At 55.3% G+C, this 26,423-nt stretch overlaps 16 protein-coding genes across 16 annotated transcripts; 8 read left to right on the top strand and 8 right to left on the bottom strand.

Moving 5' to 3' along the window:
- Window positions 1-329: 329 nt before the first annotated feature.
- BU26DRAFT_572164 (uncharacterized protein) lies at window positions 330-1,946 on the bottom strand (the record flags this gene model as incomplete). The annotated part of the gene is made up of 2 exons (XM_033834215.1): window positions 330-1,887; window positions 1,936-1,946. 2 exons carry the CDS (start codon window positions 1,944-1,946, stop codon window positions 330-332), a joined length of 1,569 nt encoding a protein of 522 aa, XP_033675925.1.
- Window positions 1,947-2,742: 796 nt separating this feature from the next.
- On the bottom strand, window positions 2,743-3,465 carry BU26DRAFT_387143 (uncharacterized protein; the record flags this gene model as incomplete). The annotated part of the gene is made up of 1 exon (XM_033822655.1): window positions 2,743-3,465. A coding segment is annotated over one exon (723 nt), but the record flags the coding sequence as incomplete, so codon positions are not given.
- Window positions 3,466-3,564: 99 nt separating this feature from the next.
- BU26DRAFT_184524 (uncharacterized protein) lies at window positions 3,565-4,229 on the bottom strand. Its single transcript, XM_033820432.1, has one exon. The coding sequence runs from the start codon at window positions 4,168-4,170 to the stop codon at window positions 3,664-3,666; it is 507 nt and encodes a 168-aa protein (XP_033675927.1). The 5' UTR covers window positions 4,171-4,229; the 3' UTR covers window positions 3,565-3,663.
- A 14-nt stretch (window positions 4,230-4,243) lies between these two features.
- Window positions 4,244-5,719, bottom strand: BU26DRAFT_525482 (GroES-like protein). Its single transcript, XM_033830515.1, has 3 exons — window positions 5,314-5,719; window positions 4,665-5,246; window positions 4,244-4,610 (listed from the first exon to the last, which is right to left on the bottom strand). The coding sequence occupies exons 1-3, from the start codon at window positions 5,641-5,643 to the stop codon at window positions 4,419-4,421; spliced, it is 1,104 nt and encodes a 367-aa protein (XP_033675928.1). The 5' UTR covers window positions 5,644-5,719; the 3' UTR covers window positions 4,244-4,418.
- A 540-nt stretch (window positions 5,720-6,259) lies between these two features.
- Window positions 6,260-7,160, bottom strand: BU26DRAFT_525484 (uncharacterized protein). The gene is made up of 2 exons (XM_033830516.1): window positions 6,747-7,160; window positions 6,260-6,695 (listed from the first exon to the last, which is right to left on the bottom strand). Exons 1-2 carry the CDS (start codon window positions 6,900-6,902, stop codon window positions 6,321-6,323), a joined length of 531 nt encoding a protein of 176 aa, XP_033675929.1. The 5' UTR covers window positions 6,903-7,160; the 3' UTR covers window positions 6,260-6,320.
- Window positions 7,161-7,953: 793 nt separating this feature from the next.
- Window positions 7,954-9,147, top strand: BU26DRAFT_441549 (pyruvate formate lyase activating enzyme; the record flags this gene model as incomplete). The annotated part of the gene is made up of 2 exons (XM_033824463.1): window positions 7,954-8,263; window positions 8,324-9,147. The coding sequence occupies 2 exons, from the start codon at window positions 7,954-7,956 to the stop codon at window positions 9,145-9,147; spliced, it is 1,134 nt and encodes a 377-aa protein (XP_033675930.1).
- An 82-nt stretch (window positions 9,148-9,229) lies between these two features.
- On the top strand, window positions 9,230-10,477 carry BU26DRAFT_184554 (uncharacterized protein). Its single transcript, XM_033820433.1, has 2 exons — window positions 9,230-10,159; window positions 10,209-10,477. The coding sequence occupies exons 1-2, from the start codon at window positions 9,311-9,313 to the stop codon at window positions 10,302-10,304; spliced, it is 945 nt and encodes a 314-aa protein (XP_033675931.1). The 5' UTR covers window positions 9,230-9,310; the 3' UTR covers window positions 10,305-10,477.
- On the top strand, window positions 10,478-12,746 carry BU26DRAFT_184555 (uncharacterized protein). Its single transcript, XM_033820434.1, has one exon. It carries the CDS (start codon window positions 10,651-10,653, stop codon window positions 12,586-12,588), a length of 1,938 nt encoding a protein of 645 aa, XP_033675932.1. The 5' UTR covers window positions 10,478-10,650; the 3' UTR covers window positions 12,589-12,746.
- A 496-nt stretch (window positions 12,747-13,242) lies between these two features.
- On the top strand, window positions 13,243-13,993 carry BU26DRAFT_572171 (uncharacterized protein; the record flags this gene model as incomplete). Its single annotated transcript, XM_033834216.1, has 3 exons — window positions 13,243-13,419; window positions 13,494-13,782; window positions 13,833-13,993. The coding sequence occupies 3 exons, from the start codon at window positions 13,243-13,245 to the stop codon at window positions 13,991-13,993; spliced, it is 627 nt and encodes a 208-aa protein (XP_033675933.1).
- Window positions 13,994-15,077: 1,084 nt separating this feature from the next.
- Window positions 15,078-15,743, top strand: BU26DRAFT_441419 (uncharacterized protein; the record flags this gene model as incomplete). The annotated part of the gene is made up of 2 exons (XM_033824456.1): window positions 15,078-15,419; window positions 15,498-15,743. The coding sequence occupies 2 exons, from the start codon at window positions 15,078-15,080 to the stop codon at window positions 15,741-15,743; spliced, it is 588 nt and encodes a 195-aa protein (XP_033675934.1).
- Window positions 15,744-16,396: 653 nt separating this feature from the next.
- Window positions 16,397-18,019, bottom strand: BU26DRAFT_441324 (FAD/NAD(P)-binding domain-containing protein; the record flags this gene model as incomplete). The annotated part of the gene is made up of 1 exon (XM_033824453.1): window positions 16,397-18,019. The coding sequence occupies one exon, from the start codon at window positions 18,017-18,019 to the stop codon at window positions 16,397-16,399; it is 1,623 nt and encodes a 540-aa protein (XP_033675935.1).
- Window positions 18,020-19,466: 1,447 nt separating this feature from the next.
- On the bottom strand, window positions 19,467-21,676 carry BU26DRAFT_184596 (FAD-binding domain-containing protein). Its single transcript, XM_033820436.1, has 2 exons — window positions 20,800-21,676; window positions 19,467-20,750 (listed from the first exon to the last, which is right to left on the bottom strand). The coding sequence occupies exons 1-2, from the start codon at window positions 21,580-21,582 to the stop codon at window positions 19,608-19,610; spliced, it is 1,926 nt and encodes a 641-aa protein (XP_033675936.1). The 5' UTR covers window positions 21,583-21,676; the 3' UTR covers window positions 19,467-19,607.
- On the top strand, window positions 21,677-22,049 carry BU26DRAFT_184595 (uncharacterized protein). Its single transcript, XM_033820435.1, has one exon. The coding sequence runs from the start codon at window positions 21,772-21,774 to the stop codon at window positions 22,012-22,014; it is 243 nt and encodes an 80-aa protein (XP_033675937.1). The 5' UTR covers window positions 21,677-21,771; the 3' UTR covers window positions 22,015-22,049.
- A 1,382-nt stretch (window positions 22,050-23,431) lies between these two features.
- Window positions 23,432-23,989, top strand: BU26DRAFT_409322 (HET-domain-containing protein; the record flags this gene model as incomplete). Its single annotated transcript, XM_033822908.1, has 1 exon — window positions 23,432-23,989. A coding segment is annotated over one exon (558 nt), but the record flags the coding sequence as incomplete, so codon positions are not given.
- A 90-nt stretch (window positions 23,990-24,079) lies between these two features.
- BU26DRAFT_393313 (uncharacterized protein) lies at window positions 24,080-24,346 on the top strand (the record flags this gene model as incomplete). The annotated part of the gene is made up of 1 exon (XM_033822724.1): window positions 24,080-24,346. A coding segment is annotated over one exon (267 nt), but the record flags the coding sequence as incomplete, so codon positions are not given.
- An 831-nt stretch (window positions 24,347-25,177) lies between these two features.
- On the bottom strand, window positions 25,178-26,337 carry BU26DRAFT_572176 (putative oxidoreductase; the record flags this gene model as incomplete). The annotated part of the gene is made up of 4 exons (XM_033834217.1): window positions 25,178-25,394; window positions 25,449-25,911; window positions 25,974-26,123; window positions 26,193-26,337. 4 exons carry the CDS (start codon window positions 26,335-26,337, stop codon window positions 25,178-25,180), a joined length of 975 nt encoding a protein of 324 aa, XP_033675940.1.
- Between the last annotated feature and the right edge of the window lie 86 nt (window positions 26,338-26,423).

A 26,423-nucleotide genomic window follows, 5' to 3' on the forward strand; every position in this document is an offset into this window, starting at 1 on the left:
GGGCTGTGGTGGTTGGTGTGTTGGTGTGTTGGTGTGTTGGATTAGGATCTATGGGAAGTGCTAGAGGCCGTTTTATACTGGGGTTCGCCGATTGTGGTGCGTCAACGATGAGTACGGTGGTTTACAAGGATGGGGAAGTTCATGAACATTGCAATGCTTGATTGGAAACGAAAATGCTTTCGCTTTGAGAAACAGCGCTGACCTCAATGGTATTCTCAATGCATAATGCTACCTAGGTAGCACTCCTCTGCCCTAGCAGTTCCCCTAGGAAACATACTTTATCGCAGCAAATGCCCCCTGTGAGCATTGTACCTATGGCAAACTGCACATCAACGCCGCCGAGGCCATGTCGTGAACCATGACCCTTGGGCACCACCCTGTGGAGCTTGTTGCACGGGCTGCGCATCTCGTCCATTAACCTCCTCTTCTGCATAGAAAGCACCCTGCACACGGCGCGCATCATGCCCCTGGGGAGCATTGTGTACGCGGGGCACATACAACCCTTGCGAGCTCTGTCCTTGCCGAGTCCCGTATCCAGTCGGCTCATACAGGCGTGGAGTGGGATCATTGTGCATATGAGAAGCACCCTGTCTATGCACAATCTGTTCTCGCTGAGTCCTGTATCCTGTCGGATCGTACTGATGAGGGGTGGGATCATACGGTCGTGGAAGGTCCTCCGCATAAGGGGCTGGTCGTCGTGGAGTCGGCTCGCGAATAGTTGAAGCACCAGTTATAGACTCCAGTTCATCTTCCACAAAGGGAGCTGGTGGCCACTTTGGTGGGGGAGGAGGCGCAGCGTTCTCGAATCGGGGAACCTGCCAAGCGTTCTGCGGCGTGGGAGTCGGCAGAGAATGCGGCCACGATCCTGGCAGTGGAGGATGGCGCACGTCCGGTGATTGCGGCTGCATGTCTGGTTCCGCGTATGGATTGCAATAGCGATATTGCGTCCTATTTGCCTGCTGCTCTTGGAAATTCTCAGGCTCATGCTGTGTCTCTGCGTGAGACTTGGGTGGAATGGGAGGCGGCTCGTGGGGCATCTGCGCTTGGGGGCGGCACGGGGTTGGGTAGACGTTTACTACTGTCTGCTGTTGTAGAGCAGCGGGATGTTGAAGGGTGTCCGATTGAGCTTGGGTGGCCTGCAGAGACTGATGCACCTCATGCCGGAAGGGTTCTTCCACAGGTAAAGGCGAAGTTCTATTGTCCGTGCCCCGAGGAGGCTGTTGAGCTGGTGCAGGTCGGGTCTCAGCATCAGGCAGAATAATCTCAAGAGCAGGAGCCTCTGGCAACGCCTTCCGACCAGAAGAAATCCTCATCTTGAAGTTATCCAACGACCTCAATATCTGATCCTCATCCCTGAACTGGACGCGCGCTCCAAGCCTCACAATCCTCTCCCGGATCTCAGGTCGAAGCTCCCGGACATCTTCATAGTCAAGGTCCATAGATGGGCCATGGCGAAGGCCCGCGTACCACGCGATGAGGAAATGCTCGATCTTCGGGTGCGTGTTAGGGCCGAAGACGTCTCGGATGTACTCGAAAGCCGGGGCGTTGATGCTCACCACGAAGCGGGGGCGCTTCCTGAGATGCCGCAGGTACTGCTCGTGGAAGCGGTCGATGAGTCTGTCTTGGACGTGGAAGAGGCCGAGCTGTTGTGCTAGTATCCATGTCTCCACAAGCATGGCAATAGCATCGTGCCTCGCGATTCGAATAATAGCGTTAAAGCGCTCATCACCATCCAAGTGCGCAAGCATGACTTCGAAGGCACGCGGGGTCGTGCCGTTGATCACGGCGCCGTTAGGGAGGGCTTGGAGCAGCTCGCAGTTTACGAGGGCCTTCTGGCTAAGGACGAAAGTCTCCCGCCGATCGCGAGCTCCCACCGTGATAGTTTTGCTGCAAATATTAGTGTCGTGGATATACATTGATATGAGTTTGGCTTACCTCGCATCCATGGCTCCGTGGCACAATGGGGGTCTAGAATCCAGTGATAGGGGGGAGCGTTGAGAGATTGAGTACGGGCGATGAGCTGGTAGGTTGTGTAGAGAGTGCTCTGATATGAATAGTCTCCTAGGGGCAAGCGGCGGGTCTAATATAGGGTTGAGCCCATTGTTCACTAGAGCATGGTAGACCAAGAACCCTAGACGCATTGTACTGGTTGCTGAGCTATTGAATTCCTCCTCTGTGTGTGAATGATCCGGAAGTGAGGACGCAGTGAATCGATAACGACACCTCCTTAGGCGTGCACAAAGGCTACACATCGTGTTCCCGCGGGTGACCTCAACGGGTGAAAGCTGTTATGTAGTCAACAGACAGGCTTCGAGTATATGCGAAGACAATGAGCAACGAAAGGATTGAGTGGTCGGAAGTTTCGCTCATGCCTTCTCATCTAAACACCTCTTAGTGATTGTCTCTTGTGAGCGTATTTGCTACAACAAACAAACAAAACAAAGAGAATCAGGGAGAACAAAGAATGATCATGATGCTTCGTAAGACACGAAATGATGAGTATATTCAGAAATAAAGATATATCTACAGATAAATAGAAATACTATGCCGAGGTTCTAGCAACACGAAAGTCAAGCAAGAAGCCTAAAGGAAGGCACGGGCGTGGCGACGAGCGGCGCGACGAGCGTTCGAAGTGCCCGTCATCTCCTTGAGCCAGGTGATGAACTGCTTAACGGTGAAGTTCTCGGGGAGAGTGGAACCGGAGTCGCTGCCCTGGGAAGGGGTAGAAGTAGCGACTGAAGCGGTTGGGGTAGTAGCGGTGCTGGTCTGGACATTCTGCGCGACGGTCGGCGTGGCGGTAGCGGAAGCGGACGGAGTGGCAGCAGGGGCAGAAGTGGATGCGGCAGAGGACGATGCAGCAGGAGCGGAGCCAGAGCCGGAGCCAGATCCGCCCATGGTGAAGTCAATGCAGGACTCATAGGTCTGATCGATGCTGCGGGCGTCCCACCACCATTGGATGACGCAGTCTCCAGCAGTGGCGCACTCGTCACCGAGATCGGTAGGCATGGTGATGGAGAAGTTGGTCTCATCCTCGGTAACTCCTGTAGCGGTGGAGGCATAGTCGGTCCAGCTTTTAAGTATAGAGCCGACCATGGTGTCCGTGCTGGCCTTCACAATGGAGACGTTGGCGGTTCCAGTGTGAGGAGCAGCGATATTGACGACAATGGGCACCTCTTGCCCTGCGGTGTAGCTCTGGACGTTCGCCGTGTTGTCCTCGTACTTCATGCCCTTGCAGAGCCAGATATCGCATGCGGCAGCGTCGAAGTCAGATTGGGAAGAGGCAATCTGGAGGGCGGTCTGCACGTTTCCGTTGATGTCGGAGCTGAACATGTTGAACACCTGCTGGCCGCAAGCAGCCTGCATGGCATCACCGGGCGAGCGAGCAGTCGGTGATTTGATGTAGCCATGACCGGCGACGGTGGAGACGAAAGCGGCGAGGCCAATAGCTGCAGTGTAAGACTTCATTGTGGCTGAAGGTATCTGAGATGGGTATATCAAAAGTAGTGACTGTGAAGGAAGCCTAGCTTCGGTTGAAAGAGTGACGAATGGAAAGAGTGAATGTGAAGAACGAATGGAGGTCTCAGACCAAAGAACGACAAGAAGCCTTGATGAAAAGAATTGTCGGTAAATGGTGGACGGTGGGACAGAAGAAAAGCGGGATACCTATATAGCTCCCACCGAATCATGCCATTTCCCATACTGCCCCTCGGTGGGCCATGTCATCAAACGTTCGAAACGGAATCCCGCTGGGTTCCGCCTCGCAACATCGCTTCGTGACTTGTACATCCAAAGGTGGATTGGGCGTCTGCCAGCGCAAGGGTGCCAGGCAATGCGTGAAGCTTGTCTCGTATGCCTGCAGATATTAAACCACCAATAAAACGAGGTCCGAGGCAGTAGGAACCGCGCATGATGAACGACTAGGCTAGAGCTCTGGAGAGGCGTTTCCACGATAGCGGCAAGCCATGTCGGAGGCAGTCGGCTAGCTGCTTTGCGGCATACAAGCGAGTCGTCTAATCCGATGGAAGCGCCGAAGACCTGGATTGAAACGTTCGGCCGGCTGCGGGCGGTTTCATGTTTACAGGAATCATGCGAAACGGATGACGGCAACTTTTCGGCGAGGAACAAGCGAGGTCCACCCACGCGGCACTCTATATTGCAGGAGCTTGACATGCGTCAGACGTGGCGGGTTTGACGGCAGTGATGATATGTAGAAAGAGGGTCGAGATGGAAGCTGAGGTGTAACGGAGACGGAGGTCGTGGTTCAATTTTGTGCTGACCAAACTAGGCTACTTTGGGACTAATGGCTTTTCCCACCTCACCCCTCACTCCATCAACTTGCGGACCGACAACACAATCCACCGAACATCAATGAATGAAACGAAATATGCGCGGCAGAGCGATCTCAATCTTTAATGCCGCTATGCGTCAGAAACCCTCCAGACCAACCGCTCACCGCTAGCCTCCTTCCTCCTCAACCCATTCATCGCCGCCTGCGCCCTCTCCAGCAACGTCCTCCCCTCAACAATCCTCTGAGCATTCGGCTCAACAATCCCCTCCTTCAGCATCGCATGCATAATATCTGGCTGGAGATGGTACTTGAAGAATTCGTTCTAGCCCGAATTAGCCCCCTTCTCGTTTTGTAATTTGAAGCCGAGAGTACTCACGTCCAGGTAATTATGCGTCCTAACTCCTCTCGCATCAACACCCTCCTCCCAATCCGCCGCTTTCCTCACATCCATCTCATAAACCGGATCCTGCGTCTCGCTCGAGTCCCTGACTATCACGGGCAGCAAGACAGCGACCCTGGCGCCGGGCTTCGCAAGCTTCGAAATCGGCTTGATGCTCCCTTCCTGGCTGCCGATGCAGTCGAAAATCAGTGGAATGCCAGCCTTACCATCATCCGCAGACAGCGAGGTTCCGACATCGAGGATCGAAGACACCGCATTAGGATCATTGTAGTCGAACGTGCACTTCGCCCCGAGCGACTGCAGCTTCGCATGGTGTCTCTTCGACGCCGTCGCGAGGATGTTGGTATATCCGTAGTACCGCAGGATCTGTATGGCATACTGGCCGACCGACGAAGAGCCGCCCCAGATGAGAATAGGCGCGCTCGCGCCCTTCGGCACGTAATTTTCGGGCTTAGGCCACGGCGTCTCGATGCCTAGGTCCGTGGTAAGGGTGTGGAAGACGGTGACGAAGTTGTCGGGAAGCGTGACTGCCTCGGGCAAGGTGAATCCCTCCGGTAGCTATCACCTGGTCAGCATGGTTCTAGTGCAAAAGAGATACTAGGTAGGGGGAGGCTTGGGCACTTACCTTCGCGAACAGCCACTCGTTCGTCGTGCAGTACTCCTGATGCGCCTTCTCCTGCTGGCTCCTCCACGTGAAGCCGAACACCTTATCCCCTACTTTCAGTCTCTTGACGTCCGGACCGACCTCCACAACCGTACCGGCCGTTCCGTCGCCAAGGACCTGGGGAGGCTTGACGAGCAGCCCGCCGTCGTTTTGGTGCAGATCCAGCGGCGTTGAAGCGGTCCATTCGACGCGCACGCGGACTTCATCGCCCGTCGGCTTGACGGTGGGCACTTGGCGGATCTCGAGGGGCTTCTTGAGGCCGACGGTCACGACGGCGGCGTGGGTTGGCATTGTGGTGGGTTTGGGTATGCGTGGGGTCACGTGAGAAGAGTTTGTTGGACTTGAGTTCGTTCAAGGCAAAAGAGGCTTGAGATTGAATGCTTCTCTTCTACTCACCATCTGCTTCTTCTTATACTTACAGTTGCTCCTTTGCGCATTACAAATGCGCGTTGTTGCTGACCTGGCCAATTTTCGCGCTAGCGAATGTTTCCCGTTTGGGAATAGATCGCCCTACGATCTGTGGAGAGACCTATATGGCGACCATACCACAGCATACGTCATTGCATCTTTCCGATGCCCAAGCCGTTATCGAGGCAATGGGAGCTGAGGTTATTAGTCACCCTGTGTATCTGCAACCGATGCCGTCCGGCGGAGTCGCTCCTGGAAGATTCTATGCCGAGAATTGGCTGACTTGTTCACAGGCTTCGCTGCAATAGCTTGATATCGTGGACGAATGGCTGTTTATTCAGGTGCGTTCACGCGACTGGAAAGAAAGGATGGAGAAGACAGTTCGTTATTAGGACTTCATGTTGCTTTTGTGTCTTGTGCATGAATTTCCGGCTGAGATACGAAGACGGTCTCTTATACTAGCGTCGGAAACGCAACCTGCCTACGCAAAAAAACAAGTCCCCTACTTCCTCTCGCTCTCATCTCATCCCGGTCATCGTCACCAAACCCCCGGCCGAACATCAGACATACATATCATACGTAATCCCATTCAAGGGAGCATCCAGCTCAAACCACCTGATCCCCCAATTCGCCTCCGGAGCCGACGGCTGCAGCAAGAACTGCGCCGGCTCACCCTTCTTGCATCCGAAAATGCCCCCATACATGGTCGTATTGCCATCGGGAAATATCTCGATGGAAGCAACCAGCTCAATAGGCTGGGGACGGTTGTTCCACGTATCGGTGTCCTTGTTCATCGTGGGCGTAATGGAGGAGATGTTGAAGGTGTAGGGTGCGTAGCCCCAGAGCCACCACGGGGCGTCGAGGCTGAGCTCGAAGTGGAAGGCACACCAGGTGGCGCCGTTCACTGGCGGATCGAAGGACATTTCGGTCCAGACCTGGGGGTGTTAGGGGGGGATGAAGAGCGGGGGTGGAGGGGCTTTACGTACATCGCGCTCGATGTCGAATTCCTCCTGGGTGTTGAAGACACGGTCGGGCTCCAGTCTGCTGACAGGGATGATGAGGTGAGGGAAGTTTCTGCTGATGAGGGTATCTGCGAGGGAACGCAGTCCGAACAGGAGAGGACAGAGTGCAAGAGCGCGCATGTTGAAGTCTTGGGATCTGCGGAGAAAGATGCGTGGGCTTTGAGGTGGAGAGTGTATGAACTGCCTGAGAGAGACTTTATACTCCTGTAGCTGGAATCCGGTAAATAGCGCCATTTCCGTTTTCAGCACTGTGCCATGGTCGTGACGAACGTGTGTTCCTTTCCGGAGGAGCTGGTGCTACGCGATGGGTGCACAAAGTGGCTTTCGTGAGTGCTGAGAGAGAGAATTGCCCGCTTAAGATGTCATGGTAGAGCACACGAAGACGACCGGTCAATTGCTAGGCTGGAGGTAGTTAATGAGTTCATGTATCGAGTGTTGGATCAATATCAGGCCCGGTGCACCGTGAGCACCCTCTAGTATTGCTCGTAACAGCGATCGGCGATGCCATGAGAGAGGCCTGAGTCACTCGAGGCGCAAGCTGGCGGGAGTGCCTGAATTCTCGACGTGGTCCGGCTTTCCCGTGCCCTTTGTGGGGTATTCTTTGCATCTGACAGTGCCTGCGCTAGCTTTATACTGCATAGCTTGAGTCGAAGCTTTCGAGCCATTATATAACACGAAAGGGGTAGCATCGAATGGTAACTCTCACGATGCGGCCCTCGGAGGTTGACATGCAATGGTGTGGGACGAGGCAGCCACAGAAATTGAACTGCCCCCAGAGTCGAGGCAAAGAGGCCGCTCGTAGAACCGTCAACCGGCTGTCCAGTGGGATCTTTCGACGGACTATGCGTTCGTTGACGAGTCTCTTGCGGTAGGGAATTCTCCGGATCTAAGGGCTCGCCGTATAAGTAAGTAAGATTGGCTTGTCTATTGTACGCACCCGCGAGGGCCTCTAGGGTAGCTGTTGCGCACGTCGTTCTATCCGGAGAATTCCACACCGAGCGAGTATAGGTAGTAGAAGACAGACGGCGTTGACGTCAGCTCTTATCGATAAGGCCAAGCGGGACCTCGGATCTGATCGTGCGTCATAACTCAAGACGAGCGAAACGCCCAGACGCCCACCACGACCAATTCGTTATCGCCTGTCCTAGATGCGTGCCATTAAGCCGGCGACATGCCGCTCCCGCTCCACATACGATCCGCCTTGAGACAGCCGTCTTGCAGGCCTCGGCCCCGCCTTTCCAGTCTCGCGCGTCGCAAGCTTCACCTGGCGCCTCCGTGGCTGCTCGACGACTACATCCCGCGGTACCATCTCATATCGTCCATTGACGCAGCGAAGAAGCGGTCGGAGGCGTATGCGCATCTGCGGGAGTGCAATCTGTGCCCCAGGCTCTGTGGGGTCAACCGGTATGAGAAGACGGGCGTGTGCTTGATCGGGGCGGAGACGGTAAAAGTCAACACCATTGCGCCGCATTTCGGAGAGGGTAAGACAATCGCGCACCGACTGGATAAACTCGGGCAGAGGTGCTGATTCGCGCGGCTAGAGCCGTGCCTGCAAGGGCACAACGGGTCCGGCAGCGTATTCTTCTCGGGCTGCAACCTGCGCTGTGTCTTCTGCCAGAACCACGATATCGCCCACCAGCGCAACGGCTTTGACCTGACGCCCGAGCAGCTCGGCGAGTGGTACATGAAGCTGCAGGAAGTCGGCCACTGCCACAATATCAACCTCGTCACGCCCGAACACGTCGTCCCGCAGGTGGTGCTCGCCATCCTCCACGCGCGCGAGCTGGGTCTGCGTCTGCCCATCGTCTACAACACGTCATCCTTCGACTCGCTCGAGAGCATACAGCTGCTGGATGGGCTGATTGACATATACTTGCCCGACTTCAAGGTGTGGAGCGATAAGACCAGCAAGAGGCTGCTGAAGGCGGACCACTACACGGCGACGGCCATGGAGAGCATCAAGGCCATGCATGCCCAGGTCGGCGATCTCTGCTTCACGGCAGACGGCATCGCAAAGAAGGGCGTCTTGGTGAGGCACTTGGTCATGCCGGGCAAGGAAGACGAGGGGCGCGAGATTGTCAAGTGGCTGGCCGAGAATGTGTCGAAGGACATGATGGTGCACATCATGGAGCAGTACTTTCCCCGCGCTCACGTGGGGAAGCCGCGACGGGGCGCGAGAGATGACGACGCCGTGGTGGAGCCGGGCGGCGTGCCCGCATCCGGGGAGACCAAGGCCAAAGTGCGCTACGAGGACATCAATCGCCCGGTCGATCTGAGCGAGGTGTCTTCGGTCAAGAGGGCGGCTGAAGAAGCCGGCCTGTGGCGGTTCGTCGAGCCAGCGAGGCACGGAGGCTTCAATATATGAACCGGTTGTTGTGGTGGCGATAATACACTGGCCGCGCCTGCCTCCCTCATCGGAGCCTGCCGTCTATGAACAGGCGAGATGGCATGACGAATTCATCACCAGACTGCCCTCCAGTCCACCATCACAACAACAACAACTCTGCATCAATCCACGCATTTCTACAATGCCGTCCATCTCCAGTGCTGATTCGGAATGCACGGAACTGAGCTTGACGTTCGACATCGAGACTGCCGTCCGCAACGTGAAGGAGGAGCGAGATACGTGGCGAGTAGTCGCCCTCCAGTACAAGGCGGCTTTCGAGGCCCAAACAGCTCGCCTTCGAGAACTCCAGGATATCTGCATTGCCACGCAGGCGGAGCTGGAGAACGAGAGGACGGCACGCAAGCGCCTGCATACCAAATCGGAGTCCTACCAGTACGAGGAGCCGGGCCGTGTAGACGGTGCTCATGACCCTGACGACTGCCCATACCCCGGCAGCGCGACAATCCTAGAGCCGACCCAGATCAAGAGCACGTGGCAGCCAGCAATTCCGCCATGCTCGAATATGTGCTTCCGCCGAGTGGAGCAGTTCGCCAACGAGTGCGACTATGGCACCGCCCTCAGGGAGGTCGACCATCTATTGCGAGGACCGCTTACCACTGGAGCCCGGGCCGAAGGTCTCCTTCTCAAGAGCAGCATCATGCGGAAAGCCGGGCCTGAATGGCTTTACGACTCTCTAGCGGCCTGCAGTGAAGCCCTTGAGCTTTGCGATCGGCTGGCTGAACTGCATAGCTATCTGCCACAAATTCAATACCAGCGAGGTGTCTGCTACTATCAGCTGAGGATGCTTCAACACGCCCGAGATGCTTTCGCCAACGTCCGCGGAGACGAACGGCTCCACGCAAAAGCCACAGAGTTCCGTCGATCGTGTGAAGAGGAGCTAGAAGTGCTTCAGGGACGCCGACTGGCTTTCGAGGAACGTCGCACTGTCACGGAAGGGCTTCTGGCCCAGTTTTGTGAGGGTCGAGCTGAGGTAAGCCGCGGCTTGGTGTTTAGTGCTGCACCCTCTAACTGCTCTATAGTCAAAGCGACGTCGCACCAGCTCACAGATCAGACTCCATGCGTCCAAAGCGAAGCGTTTGTCGCTGCCGCATCGATGGGTGGCAAAGGCTAAATAAGGCAGCCTGGGGCCTGGCTCAAGAAGCCGTCCGAGCTCGCAAAGAATAGATGGATGCATACAGAAGGTTAGGAGGATGCCATTCGATATCTTGGCTGTGAGCCGATTTTGCATGAGTGGTCAGGAGGGTTCTGGCCCTTGTTTCGCAACACAATCTTCATTGTTCTCATCTCTTCTTTGACTCACGACTATGTTCCCTTTGTTGACATATCCCCCAAACGTTCCGCATAGCTCACAAAGGACACGAGATTAGGCCTATTGAACAAAGGAGAGGTGGGCAATTTCCACGCGCACCTTGAAACCAGCTACTCCCTCACAAACCACCGTTGTCTGCACGAGTACACATCATGGTCAACGACGAAAGAGTGGGACGCCGGCGTTCCCAGAGTGATGACATTGATAGACAAGATGCGGTCTCTGATTCCGGCACCCGCGCGCCGATAGCTGCAGCGAACCCGAGACAGCGCATCAGTCCTAGGCCGCCAGTTCCTTCAGCTTCGGCCGAGCCGGCGCAAGATACCGCCCGACGGCTGGATGCTCGATCTTTACCGGCAGTCCTAGAAGATAGCAACGCAGGAGGGTCATGGTCGCAGTCGAGGCGTCGCTCACATTCGCCGCCTATACGTCGAAAGCTCGCATTATCGCCTCATATCGCCTCGATCCACGAGCGCCTTCAAACCAGGATCGATTCTGTCCGTGCCGACGCACCGCACCCAGACCGACTCCGACGTGAGCTGACAGAACGTTTCGTACGCGATCGTAATGGCGTTCGTAGGGTTGACCACGAGTTCAAGGTAGACACTTTGTCAGAGGAAAGGAAGCATCCATGGGAAAGAAACCAGGACGGTCACGGGCTACAACACCGACGAGACAAGAACGGGCAAATTCGGGCATATAAACAGCGAGCGCGGGGTGCCTCAGGCGATGAAGAGTTGGACAATGATGCAAGAATACGTCTGAGTGCCGAAGACCTGGAAGCGCTGGAGATTGGCGAGAATGGAATGGAGCTCAATGGCACTCTTTTACAGACTGAGGCCGATGACACAAGCCCCCGCCCAGCAACCGAGAGAGCCTCCCGAGATGCGACCAACCCAATTCCTACGATATCAATCGATGGAAGGTCCCTACAGGGGTCGGAATCATTGCCACCACAACCGCAGGCAGTACATATCTCCGGCGGTCGATCTCCGTCTTACGACGCTAGAGATAGCTCGCCTTCACATCGCGGCCCTAGCCATCTTCCCGCGCATGTATCCGCCTTTGAATACGCCATGTCTCCGTTTCTACGAGCGCACCCTAGGTATCTCGCTTGCCTGCAGCCGCCATCTCCGTCATCCGAGTCGAGTTTCACTTTCGGCCCTGCGTCGCCACGACGCCGGCCACCCGACCCCGACGAAATCTCGGTAAACACTGATGAACTGCGCCCTTCCACCCCTCCCGCCGACGGCATCCCGCCGATTGTAGAACACAAGAAGAGTCTACGAGTCCGCATCAAAGTCCTGCGCATACGCGTCGCGCTGATGCGCTGCGCGGTCCTCGCGCGCGCGGCGTGGGAGCTCGAGCACAACCCATGGAAGTCCGAGACTGCCGTGTACCGGGAGTATTCGAAGATGGGCAAGATCGCAGATGGCGCGCTCGACCTCGCGCGAGAGCTCAAGAGCGACGGTCTGCAGGCGCGGTGTCTGTACTGGAAAGGGCGCGCGTGCGGGGGAAAGAGGTACTGGGACGAAGCGGTTCCAGCGTTTCGGCAGGCGGAGCTACTGGATACTAGGGAGGACGACGCTGGAGAAGGAGAAGCACAGTGCAGGCTCACCCGCACGGAGCGGCAGGATCTCAAGTTCCTACTTGAGAGCGCGAAAGCGCGGGCAGAGAACGAGAAGGAAGAAAGGGAGCTTAGGTATAGGAGGGATGAGGAGAGAGCTTGGCAAAGGGCGGACTTGCTCGGCAGGGGTTTCGAGGAGGTGGTGCAGTGGAGCAGGAGTCCGCCGTGGCATCCGGATATGGAGAGGATAATGCAGGGGTGGATGGCGGAGAGGGGAGGTCATGGACAGGAAGAAGGTGCGGATGTAGCTAATTCCGGCGGCGAGGATGAAGAAGCCGGTGGGATTGTCTGGAATGCTGAGGCTCAGGAACAGTGGGTATTGCGGCCCCTCACGAGGGAGGAGCGGTGGTACATCGAGAATGGGGGCCGGATATCCAAGAGAATGGGGAAGAGGGATCCTCGCGCAATGGATGATCGGGATTCTACGGGGCTCGGGGTTGCGGATGTCTGTGTTAAGCCCTGAGCGAACTTGACTGGGAGGAGGTTAGATTGGATTGTACGATGTGTCAGTTTGAAGTCGAGGTGTCAGGAAACTCTACGAAGGTCTCTAAGCTGAATTTGCAGATGGAACTAGATAATATGGTAGACAGAGGGTTCGAATACATTCCGTTTCTTACTTAGTCTGCGAGCGTTAGACTCTTAGATGCGTGGTTGTATGCCTGGGTACGTCGTCTGAAGTGCGCTCCGTAACGGGAGGGCTTCAGTATGCTTTGAGAGAGAGTGAACCGACATGCTCCAGCCCAAAGTTCTTTGCGGAAGCTAATCCATCTCTTTGATTAGATTTCTGGCTGAGTCTTGGTGCCATGCGGAACCCACCGGTTGAGGTGCGGAGCCGACTTTCACCGAAGGTGCGAGATGCACCGCCACACCTCGCCTCTCGCCTTTCGACGCATGGAAACTGCGTTGCACCTAATTCTCTATACGGTGGAAGGAGTGTTCTCTTCGATGACGGGCTTTTTGTATCGGAGGGTGGATTGGACTTTGCGCTGGGAGCGAATGTATATTTGTCCGAGCTCGCTCATCCCAACCGCACACACCATCACAGCACCGCAGCTCAACCGCGCAACCAACATCGCCGACTGCCCCACGCTTTCTCTCCCCTCCATCCCCACCCAGCATGCCTTCCCTCGCTGACGCAGGCCACCTCCTAGGTGCCGGCGTCGACCTCGCCGTCGTCAGTTTCGACCATCCCGCCGCCCAAGTCGCCATGGGCCTCATAATGCTGCTCAGCTTCGGCTTCGCGCCCGTCTTCCTGGGTATGACGGACGGCTACGTCGACATGCGATACGTGCCGGTGGTGTAGCCGCCGATTTATGTGGACGACGGAGGGGAGTCTTCCGGCGAATCGCGGGTTTATCTTCTTGCCAGCAATGCACCCCCACGAAGGAACCGTGTGAATACGACGACGACGTATTCGCGGCGAACGCGGACCTGCGCCTGCGCTCTGAGGTCAGCCGTCAGGAATTCAAACTCACAGATGAGAAGAACACCGCTACGCAGCAGCAGCGCCAGATCGCGGGGCTAGAGAAGATCGAGAAGAACCCGCGGCTTGAATACATCAGGCGGAGAGTGGATACCTACCAGAAGCAGAGAGAGGCGCCGAAGCCAAAAGACGCCAATTGCCGCGCAGCTCAGCAAGCTCTGCCTAGCGGAAGCAGTGCGTGCCCGCAGCTGCGGCTTTCAAGTACCAGTTGCTACTATTTTCAGGCCATCCGTATTTTGATAACGACGAAGTCGAGAAGCTACTCGGCCTTACAACAGAACTGGAAAGTACTCTGGGCTGCATGCTGAAGGGCATCAAAGATAAGAAGTCGAGGGAAGGCAAGGGTGCTGAGTTGTGCGCGTCTCACGACGTGGCTCTGTTGTGAGAAACTGTGCTGGAAGGAGGGGATGTGTAGTTCTTTGGTTTGGAGCGGCGCGGGGTGGATGCGTACCCGGCCTCCTGGGGATCTTCGATACTCTGATCGTATTGGGATGGATGTGTACTCATGCAGATGCAGAGGAACTCCAAGCTCTCTAAGTTCATTCGGGAAGTTCTTCGGGAAGTTCTCCGGGCATGGGAGAGGAGGATATATGCTGTCTAAAGAGGAAGCAGGGCGGTTTAGAGTGTTGATTTGTACTCCATCTGCTGAAGGGCTTCGGGACCGGGTTTACAGAGTCGGGTTTCATGTACGGCGCAGTGGAGATTGGAGTGTGTATGTGGAGGGCTGGAGGCTTTTAGTGCGTAATGTGTGAGGTCGATGTGGTAAGAAGGGAAATTGGATTTGGAGTGCGTATTAGAAATCTTGGAGGCCTTCGGTGCGTGAAGCGTGACGTCGATGTAGTAAAAAAGGAAATTAGATTTAAGGTATGTATCTGGGATCATGGAGGCCTTCGGTGCCTAATGCATTCCGTGGATATAGTAAAAAGACCAATTACATTTGGGGTACGTATTTGATATCTTGAAGGCCTTTAGTGCATAAGCGTTCTATCAATACAGCGAAAAGGCCAACTGTGTTTAGGGTACGTATCTGGTATCCTCAGGTACGTCAGCCCACCATCCGCGGTGAGACTTCATCAAGCATATTCACACAGGAAAAGAAAGGAGAACTCTGCACGATGGTGAGCCTCATTGATGAAGAAATCATGTTCCTCCTCATCTTATCTTTCATCGAGAAAATCACGTCCCTCTTCATTCGCTCTTTCGCGATGAAGAAATTACCTTCTTTCACCCACTCTTTCCCCGATGAAAGTCACGTTCCTCTTCATTCACCGTTTCGCGGCCTCACCAATCCAAATCAGGAATAGTCCGCAACCTCACCGCAAATCTGCCCAGCAGGTATAAAGCGCCGCTCCCTCCCTCCAACGCTCCTTTTCTCTCCCACCTCAAGGCATTTCCGCTCAAGGTAAACGCGTCACTCTTTCCCAATTATCGCATGCTCAACTAACCCGGGACTATAGAAGCTCTTCAAAATGCCAGGACCAATCCAACACACCGCCAGCTCCACTTCCTCCTTCGCTGCGCAGCTGGCGCAGCTGAAGCAGCTTCAAGAGCAGCAGTCCGAGCTGCTCAAGGAGCTCATGCAGAAAGCGGAAGAGCAAGACAACATCATCACCGAGTACAAGGAGCGCACCGCCCGCCTCGAACGCGCCGCCGAAGTCTCCGAAGCCCGCCGCCGCGAAGCCGTCTCCCACCTCCTCAACCTCCGCACCGCCCACCAAGAGGCCTCCAATGCCTTCGACCTGCGCACGAGGGACATGCAGGCTGACGACTTCGAGAGCGCGATCATCGCCTGGGGCACGATGGTCGGCACGGTCATGTACGCTAAAGCAGCACATCCCACCCCTGCTATCTCCTCTCCCCTCCTTCAAGAGAGACACTCCGCTAACCAGTCCAGGAACCACCATCAGCAAGTCCTACGCCACGGCCCGCTCCGCCCCGCGAGCGCTCAGCCTGTCACCCTCTACGCTGGACATGTCCACGGATATGGACCTCACCTCCCGCGCCCGGCGTCCCAGGCTCCCGAGCTGGGCGTCCCGATCGGCTACGCGTACCCGGGGGGCTACAACGAGTACGGCTACTGCGGGGCGCACAATGCGCCGTATCCGTGCCGCTGGTGCGGACCCTTGGGCCGTTGAGTGGGGTTGGACCGTCAGCTGGGAGGGCTCTTTTCTCGATCGCCGTTGCTTTCGCTTCTAAGGTATGCTGTTAATTTCTTTGCTGCTATTGCTGCCTACTGCCTGCTGCCTGCTTTGTATTTGAAATTTCTTTTCTCGAGGGGGGTTTGGGCTGGGTCGGACTGGACTGGACTGGGCTGGACTGGGTTGGTTGGACGGATGATTGGGGCCTGAGGGCCTTGACGGAGGTGTATACCTGGTCGGATTTTCTTTGCTGGGTGGATGGTGATAGGACTCCGGAGGTCTTCTGGGTACCGTAAAGCAATGCTGAATTGCGATGATTGGAACGCTTCTCTTCTACGTGACGTACATACCTGAAGCATCTTGGGATGCCCTATACAGTACATGACAGTGAGCCTTGCCTTGACTTGCGCGGATGCAATTCCCTTCGAGCCCCAGCTATGCGATATGGGCTGGAGCATCCCGGGAACCTTCATCCCCTCTCCGAACGGAGCAGGAAAAGAGATAATGTGATGGAATTGCGCTCAAAGCTATAACACACAGAAAGAAAGAAAGAAAACACATTACCACCCACACCAATTGCTCTGCGTCAATCCCGATGCCCACCCAAGGGAAGACAAGCCCTCTCCCAACTCCACTTGCCTATCCCAACCTCACTCCGTCAGCGCCTTAAACGCCCCCTGACTCACACTCTTAAACCCCCCATCCAAATTCACAACCTCATACCCCGCCTGCTTGAAAATCCTATAAGCCAAATACCCCCGATACCCCACGAAGCAATACACCAACACCTTCCTACTCTTCTCGACCTCGCCGAGCCGTCCCCTCAGCTCGTTCAGTGGGATCAACTTCGCGTTCTTCATGTGGCCTTTAGCGTACTCCCCGGGGCCGCGTACATCGACGACCTGGTACTCTTCCAGCGTCTCCGCAGTCAGCTGCTCAGCGTGAACGATCTCCGTGTCCTTGCGCAGGACATTGGACGCGACGAAGCCGGCCATGTTGACGGGGTCTTTCGCGGAGCCGAACGGCGGCGCGTATGCGAGTTCGAGATGCTCGAGGTCGTAGACCGTCATACCGGCCGTGATACAAGTAGCGAGGACGTCAATACGCTTGTCGACGCCGTCCTTGCCGAGGATCTGCGCGCCGAGGATCTTGCCGTCTGCCGGGGAGAAGGCGAGCTTGAGCGTCAGTGGGTTGGCGCCGGGGTAGTAGCCCGCGTGGTTCGGGGGGTGCACTGTGACGTACTCGGCTGGGATGCCCTGGGTCTTCAGACTGAAGAGCGAGGGGCCGACGAGGCCGACGTTCACGTCGAAGATCTTGCACATGGAGGTCCCGACGTTGCCTCTGTAGGCGACGGCCCTGCCGAAGATGTGGTCGGCGGCGAGACGGCCCTGGCGGTTTGCTGGGCCGGCGAGGGCGAGGTTTTGCGGTGTGTGCGTGATCATGTTGGTGGTGCATGCCATGTCGCCCACGGCGTAGATGTTCGGATCTGAGGACTGCATCTGTGCGTTTGTGACGATGCCAAAGCGGTTTGTGGCGAGGCCAGCGGCTTCTGCGAGCTTTACTCGAGGACGCACACCGACGACGAGGAGGATGACGTCTCCTGGGACCTTTTCGCCGGATTCGAGGACGATGTGGCTCGGTTGTCCTTCGCTTTCTGGGGCTGCGATCTCTTGGATGCGCGCGTTGAGGTGCAGAGACACGTTGTTCTTGCGTATCTCGGTGTGGAGTGGTTCTGCGATGTCCTGGTCTACGGGAGGGAAGACGTGTGGTAGATACTCCACAATGGAAACTTGCATGCCGAGCGCGACGAGTGACTCTGCGGCTTCGAGGCCGATAAAGCCGCCTCCAATGATCGCAACGGATTTGCTGCCGTGCGAAAACATGTACTGCTTGACGGCGGTCATGTCCGGGATGGTCTGCAGGGTGAAAACATTCGGTGCATCCGCGCCCTTCATGGGCGGTCGAAACGGTTCAGCGCCCTGCGCCAGGATCAACTTGTCATACTCCATGCTCTTGACTTCTTCCCCAGTCCTATACTCCACCGTCTTCTTCTGCCTGTCAATATTGACGACTTCTGTATTATGCCGAATGTGAACATTGTAGCGCGCATTAACCGAATCTGGGGTCTGTAGAATGAGAGCTTCGTCCTTCGGAATGATGCCACCCAGCGCATAGGGGATACCGCAATTTGCGTAGCCGACGAATGGCCCCTTCTCGAAGATGGTGATATTGGCTAATTCGGAGAGACGGCGCGCTCTGGCTGCGAACGACATACCGCCAGCCACGCCGCCCACAACCACAAGGTTGAGGGGCTTTGGCGGAGAGTGGATGTCGCCCATGGTGTAGGTGCGCCAAGGGACTGGAATATGGGCGCGAAGTGGAATGTTGAAGAATTGAGGTTTGGACGGTCTTTTGAGGGAGGCGATGAAGGTACCGAACCTTTCTTTGGGCAGTAGGGAAGCTATTATGTACTCTTTGAAGATTCGAAAAGCAAAACTAGAATGGGATCACTAATTGTGGGATAGTCAGCGCAGGCGAGCTGTCGCACTGTTATTCTTTTTCGAAGCATGATATTTTACAATGTTGTCCGTGACATCGCCTGATTCGGGGTGGTCGCGGAGTGGTCGCCGAGATGCTTGGAGCTCGCCGTCTTTGTCCCCCTTAATGTGGCATGATTGGAAAACATTACCACCGCCAAGCGGAAAGCTCGTATTGACCTAGAAAAGCTGATTGGGGCATGCTCTGATGTGTAAGGCGTCAAGAGAAGCGGTAAACAAGTTCGTACAGGGCTTCTGGCTTGTTCGGCCTAGATCACGTGAGTTGGAATGCAGCCTGCCAGCCCTTGGGAGGCCCATACTCCTGTAGTCGTATTTTAGTAATCCTCGTATGATGCAAGCCAGCGGGCCGTAACGTTCTCGAAGGCCTTCAGCCTTCTTCAGGAACGCGCCAGCGAGCATATTTGAAATACCTCCGGCAGTATAGCCCGACAAGTATCCGGAGAGCGTCTCTCATCGGCGAGCCTCCGGAAAACCTCCCCTCAGACCAATTCTGCATCCGTCAGCTTCTGCGTCTGCTTTCGTCCGTGGGGAAGTCTTCGGCGCCGAGCAAGACGAGGACGGATATCGGCACTCAAAGCGGAGGAGCGATAGTCCGGCCAGAAAAGACGCTCTATGAGACGTTTTAAATGCGCCACATGCCGCCACATGGGGTTTTGATGACAAGAAAATCTTGGGAGGCCCTCCAACACGGTGCTCATATCACGTCGCCGTTCGAGATTTACCGATCTCGTCGGTGCTTAGTCCACCCCAGCGTTGCCAGCCGTAAATATGGTTCCGTAGTAGGTATTCAGACGGAAGAATTGCAGCTAGGTGCGAGAGAAAGTCGTCGTAAGGACGGAAGACACGTTAAACCGGCGTTTGGGATGGCGAGAAATTCGAGAAGACGCTAACGGCATATGGCTTAGCTTGCCCGCCGTCCCCAAAGCCCTGCGGGTGACATCACCCAAACATCCATCCTTAAAGTCGGCATTATATATCGCTAGTTTCGCTCTCAAACTACAGCGAGCTTCTTGTACAATCATCCGCCGCCCTGTACAAGCGCATCGAGAGTGAGGTTGAACTACAACACCATCCGGGCAAAGAGTGCTTCGTCAGGCACGAGGTGCCGAAGGCGAGGAGGGGACATAGGATTGGAGTAAGGCGGAGTGGAAGGAGAGGTGTGATTAGATACATCATGCTGGGTGAGGTTGCGAGGCCAGTAGCGCTAGTAGTTGAGAAGGGAGAGGTTGCGTTTAAAGTCGTGTGAAAAGAAAACGTATTTAGTATTTTGTATATCCGGAGTCTATAGGATTGAACCGCTATTTTAGAACGCCTGCAACATCGGCGCGTCCGCCGTAGCCGCACTGGAGGTAGTGTTAACCTTGCACAGCTTCCCATTCTCATCCGGCAGGCCGTCCACACTCTCCACCGTCCAGCCCTCACTACCCACCGCATTAACAGCCCAGAACACGTCCTTCGGATCCCACTCCTTCTTAATCTGCAGCAACCTGGCATACTTGTCGCCCCAAAAGCTCTGCTGCCAATTCGGCTCCAGCCGATCCGCCTCATTGAGATACGAACCACTGCCGGGCGTGACATCGCGCCACTTCTGCATAGTGCCGTTGGTGAAGGATTTCCGCGCTGCGAGGATATCTGCGACGGAGGCTTTGACGTCCCATCTGCGGCCGGCGATTGCGTGGAGGACGGCGTTGCGCCAGGCCGGGTTTACGGCGTTGTCTGGGTTTCCGCCGCGGGCGAGCGTGGGCCCCAAGTTGAAGGCTATGATTGATTGGCCTGCTTCGAGAGTCTGTCGGAGAACGTTGAAGGTGATGTTGCGGCCGGTTTCGCTGTCGAAGTTGGAGCGGGGGAAGAGGCGGGAGCCGTAGGCTGTTTGGACGTCGGATTGGGCCTCTAGCGGGAAATGTGCTTGCCAGGCTGGGTAGAAGCCTTTGTATTCGGTCATGTTGGGAGAAAACGGGATGTTGAGGGCGGTTAGGCGCGAGAAGTATGGCGAGAGGATGGCGGTGGTTTCTTTGGCGGTTTTGTTTGGGGCCAAAAAGGCTTGCATGATGAAGGTGTAGTCCTTTCCGTTGGCGCTGGGTGCCATGATGAGATAGCTGTATGTTCCGTTATCGGCGTTGCTGCTAGCCCGATCGACGAAGGCTTGACTTGCAGCCCAGAACTTGTCTTTGCCGATCGTAGCACTGTCCAGCAGCCATGAGACGGCTGTAACGGGCATGTCCTTGAAAGCTTTGACAGCCACGGAAGTGACTACTCCAAAGGTTCCTCCGCCACCGCCACGCAAAGCCCAGAAAAGGTCTGGGTTGCTAGTTGAATTGGCTGACAAGAACTCTCCGGTCGGCGTCACTATCTCGAACCCGAGGGCTTGGTCAGCGGCCATGCCATAAATTGAGCTCAGCGGCGAGTGTCCACCGCCCTGGATGTAACCACCCATAGCACCAACGGTCTATTGAACGTTAGAAAAGGGCTACACTCTTCGAATCCCCGTGACTTACCTGCCCTGCCCCACCTACTACAACAAGTCCCTTGTCATTGACTGCCTTGTACAAATCAAAATCCTGGACCCCAGCTCCAGCTTTTACCGCAGGGCCCCTGTAGCCCGATTCGTCAACGTAGTTGTCGAAGATCTGAATGTCTTTCAGGCCGTGGGTCCATATGCTGAGTGATCCGGCGCCGACAGACTTTCCGGCAAAGTCATGACCCGTGTTCTTGACAACCAATCGTACTCCATCATTGCGCGCAAAATTAATTCCTAGTTGGATGTCTAGTACGTCCGCAGCCTTAATCACATACGAAGGATATCCGCCTAACGTGCAATTTCCGCTGTCGTAGATTGCTGGCGGTTGGCACGTAAGGCCTTGATATATTGGCGAAAGAACCTCCGTCGGGTCGTCAATGTGCGTGTATGAATTGTTCCAGTTCTTCGTCAATTCCTGACATTTCGCCTCGTTCTTCGTCGTGCCATAGCATACGGATGCCTGCGGGGTGGTCTTGATGAGCGCATCCGTCGTGCTCAGCTGCTTGGCCAGCTTCTGCCATGCCTTATCTGAAGGCCACTTTCCATCCTGGGGACCATAGCGGCATCGCTTGTCGGTCGCGTTCACGGCCAACGTCTCGAACTGGTCACCGAATGCAAACAGTTGCGCGTCTTCTTCGGGTAAAGAGGCCACGTATTCTCTCGTGAGCTGTCGTCTCTCGTAGGGGAATAATATACGTGACTGCGAGGGCGATGATAACAGCGAAGTCGCGAGGAGAATGGAGTGAATAAAGCGCGCCATGGCGTCTTCGAGTAGATATTATGTGATGGGTCTGCGGATCTCGTAGGCTTGGCTCGTGGCCCACGTGCCGTTGTCCAACCTTGGAAGGCCGAGGTATCCGGGACCGCGAGTTGATTGGGGAAGAACGCAGAGAAAACGCCCAGGTATTTCAACGGTTCGCGAAGGAATAGGACGCCTCATCGCCATCTGATGCTTGGAAAATTTCGGTGGCGTTTGGCCTTTATTCCATATTGCACAGAAGCGTTCTCGAAATGCTGTCGGGATGAAAGGGTGCCACATTTATGGCTGAGGCGGCTTTTGTCCTATAGCGGAAGTTTTGCCGTCGCCCAAACGAAGAAACCGGGTGTAGGGTTGTTCCGTAATCGTTGCATATTGCCAGTTTCACCCGGACTTATGGTGATCATTATAAGGCCTGTATATGTCAAGGATTGAGGTTTGCTCGCAGCATTGCAGCATCGTGGTATAAGAGTGGACAAGAATGCGAAGACAATTTATGGTAACTTTCAACACACTGGCGCGGTACCATCGCAGGCGGCTGCTGTAACGCCGGTACATCTAGAGTACGTAGTAGGTAGCATCGTGATGCCGGATGCTCTCCCGGATGAATTCATCTACGCCAGATTGTTAGATTGGAGACGTAATCGCTAAATCGGCTCCATGCAATGTCACGTGTGAAAACTTACCTCTAGACACCCGTGGACTGGACCTGGGTTTAGATCCAGCCATTGGCGCCTCGTGGTTAACAAATCTTGACGTGCGTAGCCCTGAACCGACGCTGCGAGAGGAATAATGCTAAAGTTCATAGATCCATTCGTCCATCTCCATGTAGTGTATGCAGTAACGCGTCGCATCTCGAGCTGAATGACGCAAAGGCGGTCCGTGCACGGTTGCAAGCGCCTACGCCAGTATCAAGGTAGCGGCAGGTGTAGTGATTCTTCAATTGAGAAGAGACGGGATGCGATGGTTTAGAGTCGCGTAGCGGGCGTCGGCCCTGGACGTCATCGCCTAGCCTATACGGGTTTAGCGCGGTTTTTTCCAGCGGAATTAGGCAGCGACCTCGAGGCCAAGATCCCAGCCTTCCGCCTTCAGCCTTCAACCTCATCAACTTCATGGATATTTCTTCACAAATGCCTTCCGAGCTTTCATTACAAGCAATACCTACGCTCCACCGTGAACCAGAGACCTCCGGGCGGCTGTTACGAGTCCCTTGCCGCAAATGCCATCCGTACTCGCGGTTATCTTGGATCGGCTTCGAAAGGCTAGGAAAACATCTCTACGCAAGCAGTCCAAACAGCCTCTGTGCGGTCCTATCGATCTAGTACAGTCCAAACAGCCTCTGCGCGATTCTTTGGACCTGGCCACACCCGGGATTAGCGACGATACTCTTTGTTCCACCTGCACTCCGGTTTGGACAAGCCTACACGTTCGTGACGGCAGGATCTCTTCGTTACCTGAATCCGTTTGCGATGTCTCATGGTGCCTGCGCGAGGTCGCGGAGTCGTCTTGCCCTCTTTGTCGAACCATCCACTGGATGTTCATGAACACTCCGGATAACGAAAAATATGTGAACGGAACAGCTTCTATTATTAACACGTATTACGCCGCTTATGGTTACGGAATCTCCTTAAACTTTCATACCCCAAAGGCCAAACAAGAAATCTCGCGTTCTATGCAAACGTGCCCACACACTCTTCTACCCGTCAACACTGGTCGAGAGTATGTGATCCGGCACATCAAGGACTTCTCCTTCGATCCAGACCTGGTTCGTGGCTGGCTTGACGAGTGCGATTCATGTGCCAACTGCGAGGGCAATTCGAACCCGGGGACCCCTCAAACACACTTCGAGTTCAGATTAATCGATGTCGAACACGAGCACGTCATCCATGCCCAGCCAACCGAACGATATGCTGCGCTGAGCTACGTGTGGGGAGGCTTTGATCAACCCACTCTCAAGAAAGATGAAATATCATTCTTCCAGACACGTGGTAGTCTGTCAGCCCTGCATCTGCGCCTTCCGAAAACAATTCGAGACGCAATGCGGATTTGCGCCTCGCTCGGCATACGCCATTTGTGGGTGGATAGTTTGTGTATCGTCCAAGACGCTTTGGACGAAATTGAGAACCAGACCGCTCACATGGACTGGATCTACAAGGCTGCATATCTCACAATTGTTGTAGCTTCGGGGCGGGACTGCGATTCAGGAATCCCTTCAATCCAACCCCGAGAAAGGTTCCAGCACAGCATTATCGTTGAGGGCGTCAAGCTCGCTACGGCTCCGACCATCGAGCTAATCGAGAAGCGTGTGCAAAACAGTGTTTGGAACACGAGAGCCTGGACCTTGCAAGAATATTCCCTCTCCCGCAGATGTCTCGTTTTCACAACCCAGGATTATTATCTCCAATGTGGACCATATTGTTACACGGAGGCAATTTCGGGAAAGTTCTATTCAATATCTTCAATCCCGACCCTTCTCGGCATCCATCCAACACAAGAATTGAAATTTCGCGTCACGTACGCTGCGATGGTCTCGCTTTATCTAAGCCGACATTTAACGAATCCGGACGACATTATACGTGCATTCCAAGGGATGGCAAATGCACTCACATCAGGATTTGGGGCTTCCTTGTGGGGGCTTCCACACCGCGCTTTCCGGTGGTCTCTGTCCTGGGAAAGCTGGGGCTCAGTGACTGCAAGGCCCGGCTTCCCGAGTTGGAGCTGGGCTGGTTGGGTGAATTCGGGAAACTATGACCTCATGGATAACCGACGTACGGTTAAGTCGCCTCTGGAGTTCCTATTGCACGATAGAGAGGCCATGTGGCCTCGTCACAATGTTTTCGTCTGGCGATCGCCGACATCGGTGGAGCGCTTCGATCATCAATACGACCACCCTATCGAAGACAGGTCCATATGGCCCGTGGAGAGTGACCTAGATGCTTCCCACCGAAGCCAAATGCTTCGTTGGATGTACGACCGTCGCATCTTTAGCGAATCACAGCCCTCCTCGTTATACCACACTCTGTTCCACCATCGCCCTCCCGCGTTTCATGACATGCCGAAGGTCGACGTTAGCCATATCATCACCCTTCTCTCCTCTATAGCCGCGTTTCCATGTGATTTCGATTTCTTTGGGGATGCGGCCTGTACCTCGGAGCCCTCCATACGGAACTCAATAGAATCCTGGACCCTACCCAACCATACAGCTTTCATCCTCCTCGGCCACGGACTCGCGTGGCCTAAGGAGGATATTGATGACTGGAAGAACCCGTACCAAATTATTATTCTGCCGGTCTCTGTCGACGTCCTACGCTGTGGCCAAGAGGGCGATCCTTACGAAGCGGTTGTGCGAAGAAGCGGTAATCCTCGCAGGGTGTCAGATGAGAATTGGTTTAAGCGGGCCAAGGAATGCATCGTGCATCTGCTGTAGCCTTGCGAGAGTGTCTCGCGGAGAAAACGCAACGTCACCTCTGAATTACAAGGGGTGTGCAATGTGTCGGTTAGCCTGCGGCCTGGTTAAACACGGAGCCTCTCGCTAGCTTTCTACAAAGAGGACGGTTCTCGATTCCATTTCGCGCATTCTACTGCTCCAGCTATCATACTACATGCCCGTCATGACCACCATCTTACCGGCAGCGCGGCCAGCGTCCATCCTCTCGTGAGCCTCAGGAAGCTGCTCGAACTGGAAGACCTTATCAATAGGAACAATAGCCGTCCCGGCTTTGACAGCATCGAGATACTCCTGCAACACATGCTGCGGAAGGTCATTAGCACCGCCACCGTACGCAGTCAAACGAACACCACGAGGGAGATACTCGCTAAAGCCGTTCCATCAGCGACAGAAACCACGACGAAGCAGCATCGGAACCTACATGGGATAAAACTCCTTCACGATCCAGTTATTCGACAGCATACCCGTGAAGCACGTCACGCCCTTAACCTTGCACGCCCTCAGCGTATCAGGCAGCGCATCAGTCCCGATCAACTCCAGCGCGCAATCGACGCCTTCCAGGGCAATAGCGCGGACCTTCTCGGCAACATTCCCGTCATCGATGATGATGTGGTCGACTCCAACCTTTTTCAATGCGTCGGTTTTCTTCTCCGTCCGCGACGTCGAGAAGACCGTCATACCGAGCTGCTTAGCCAGGACGGCCGTCGCCATCCCGATGGACGACGTGCCGCCGCGGATGAGAATGGACTCGCCTTTCTTCGCGTCCAGGCCGATGGACAGCGACCCGTAGCTCGTTTGCAGCATTTCGCCCACGCCGCCCAGGAGGGACCAGTCGAGGTCCGAAGCGAAGGGGATGATATTCTCGGCTTTCACGCAGGTGTACTCTGGAAGAGCAGTAGGGTCAGATCTGGTTCTTGCGGGGGCGAAAGGGGGTGTTTCGGCGCACCTGCGTACCCTCCATCGATCACCCGCCCCATCCCGCCCATCATGGCGCACACCTGCTGGCCTGCTTTGAATTCTCCACCCGGGGCCGCTGCGACGACGCCGGTGGCTTCGATGCCCAGGACGCGGGGGAAGATGACGCCTGAGGCGAGACCTATAGCGCGCAAGCGGCAAGTAATCAGCTGTCTTTTGTTCGTCGGGCATGCGTCGTGGAGAGAGCTACCTTTTAGCGTGTGGTGCTCGCTCCTGTTCAGCCCGAACGCTTTCACCCTGATCAGAACCCATCCGGCTTCTGGCGTAGGAATCGGAATCTCCTTGATGTAGAACGAGGACGGCGTGCCGGGTGCATCGAGCATCCAGGCTCGCATTGTTTTTCCGGAGGACGACATTCCAAGGTTGCGAATTTCACGTGAGAGGCGGAGAAGAAGCGGTGATAAATTGACTAGACTAGCCT

The sequence above is a fragment of the Trematosphaeria pertusa genome (assembly GCF_010094035.1).
Source record: "Trematosphaeria pertusa strain CBS 122368 unplaced genomic scaffold BU26scaffold_26, whole genome shotgun sequence".
NCBI lineage: Eukaryota > Fungi > Ascomycota > Dothideomycetes > Pleosporales > Trematosphaeriaceae > Trematosphaeria > Trematosphaeria pertusa.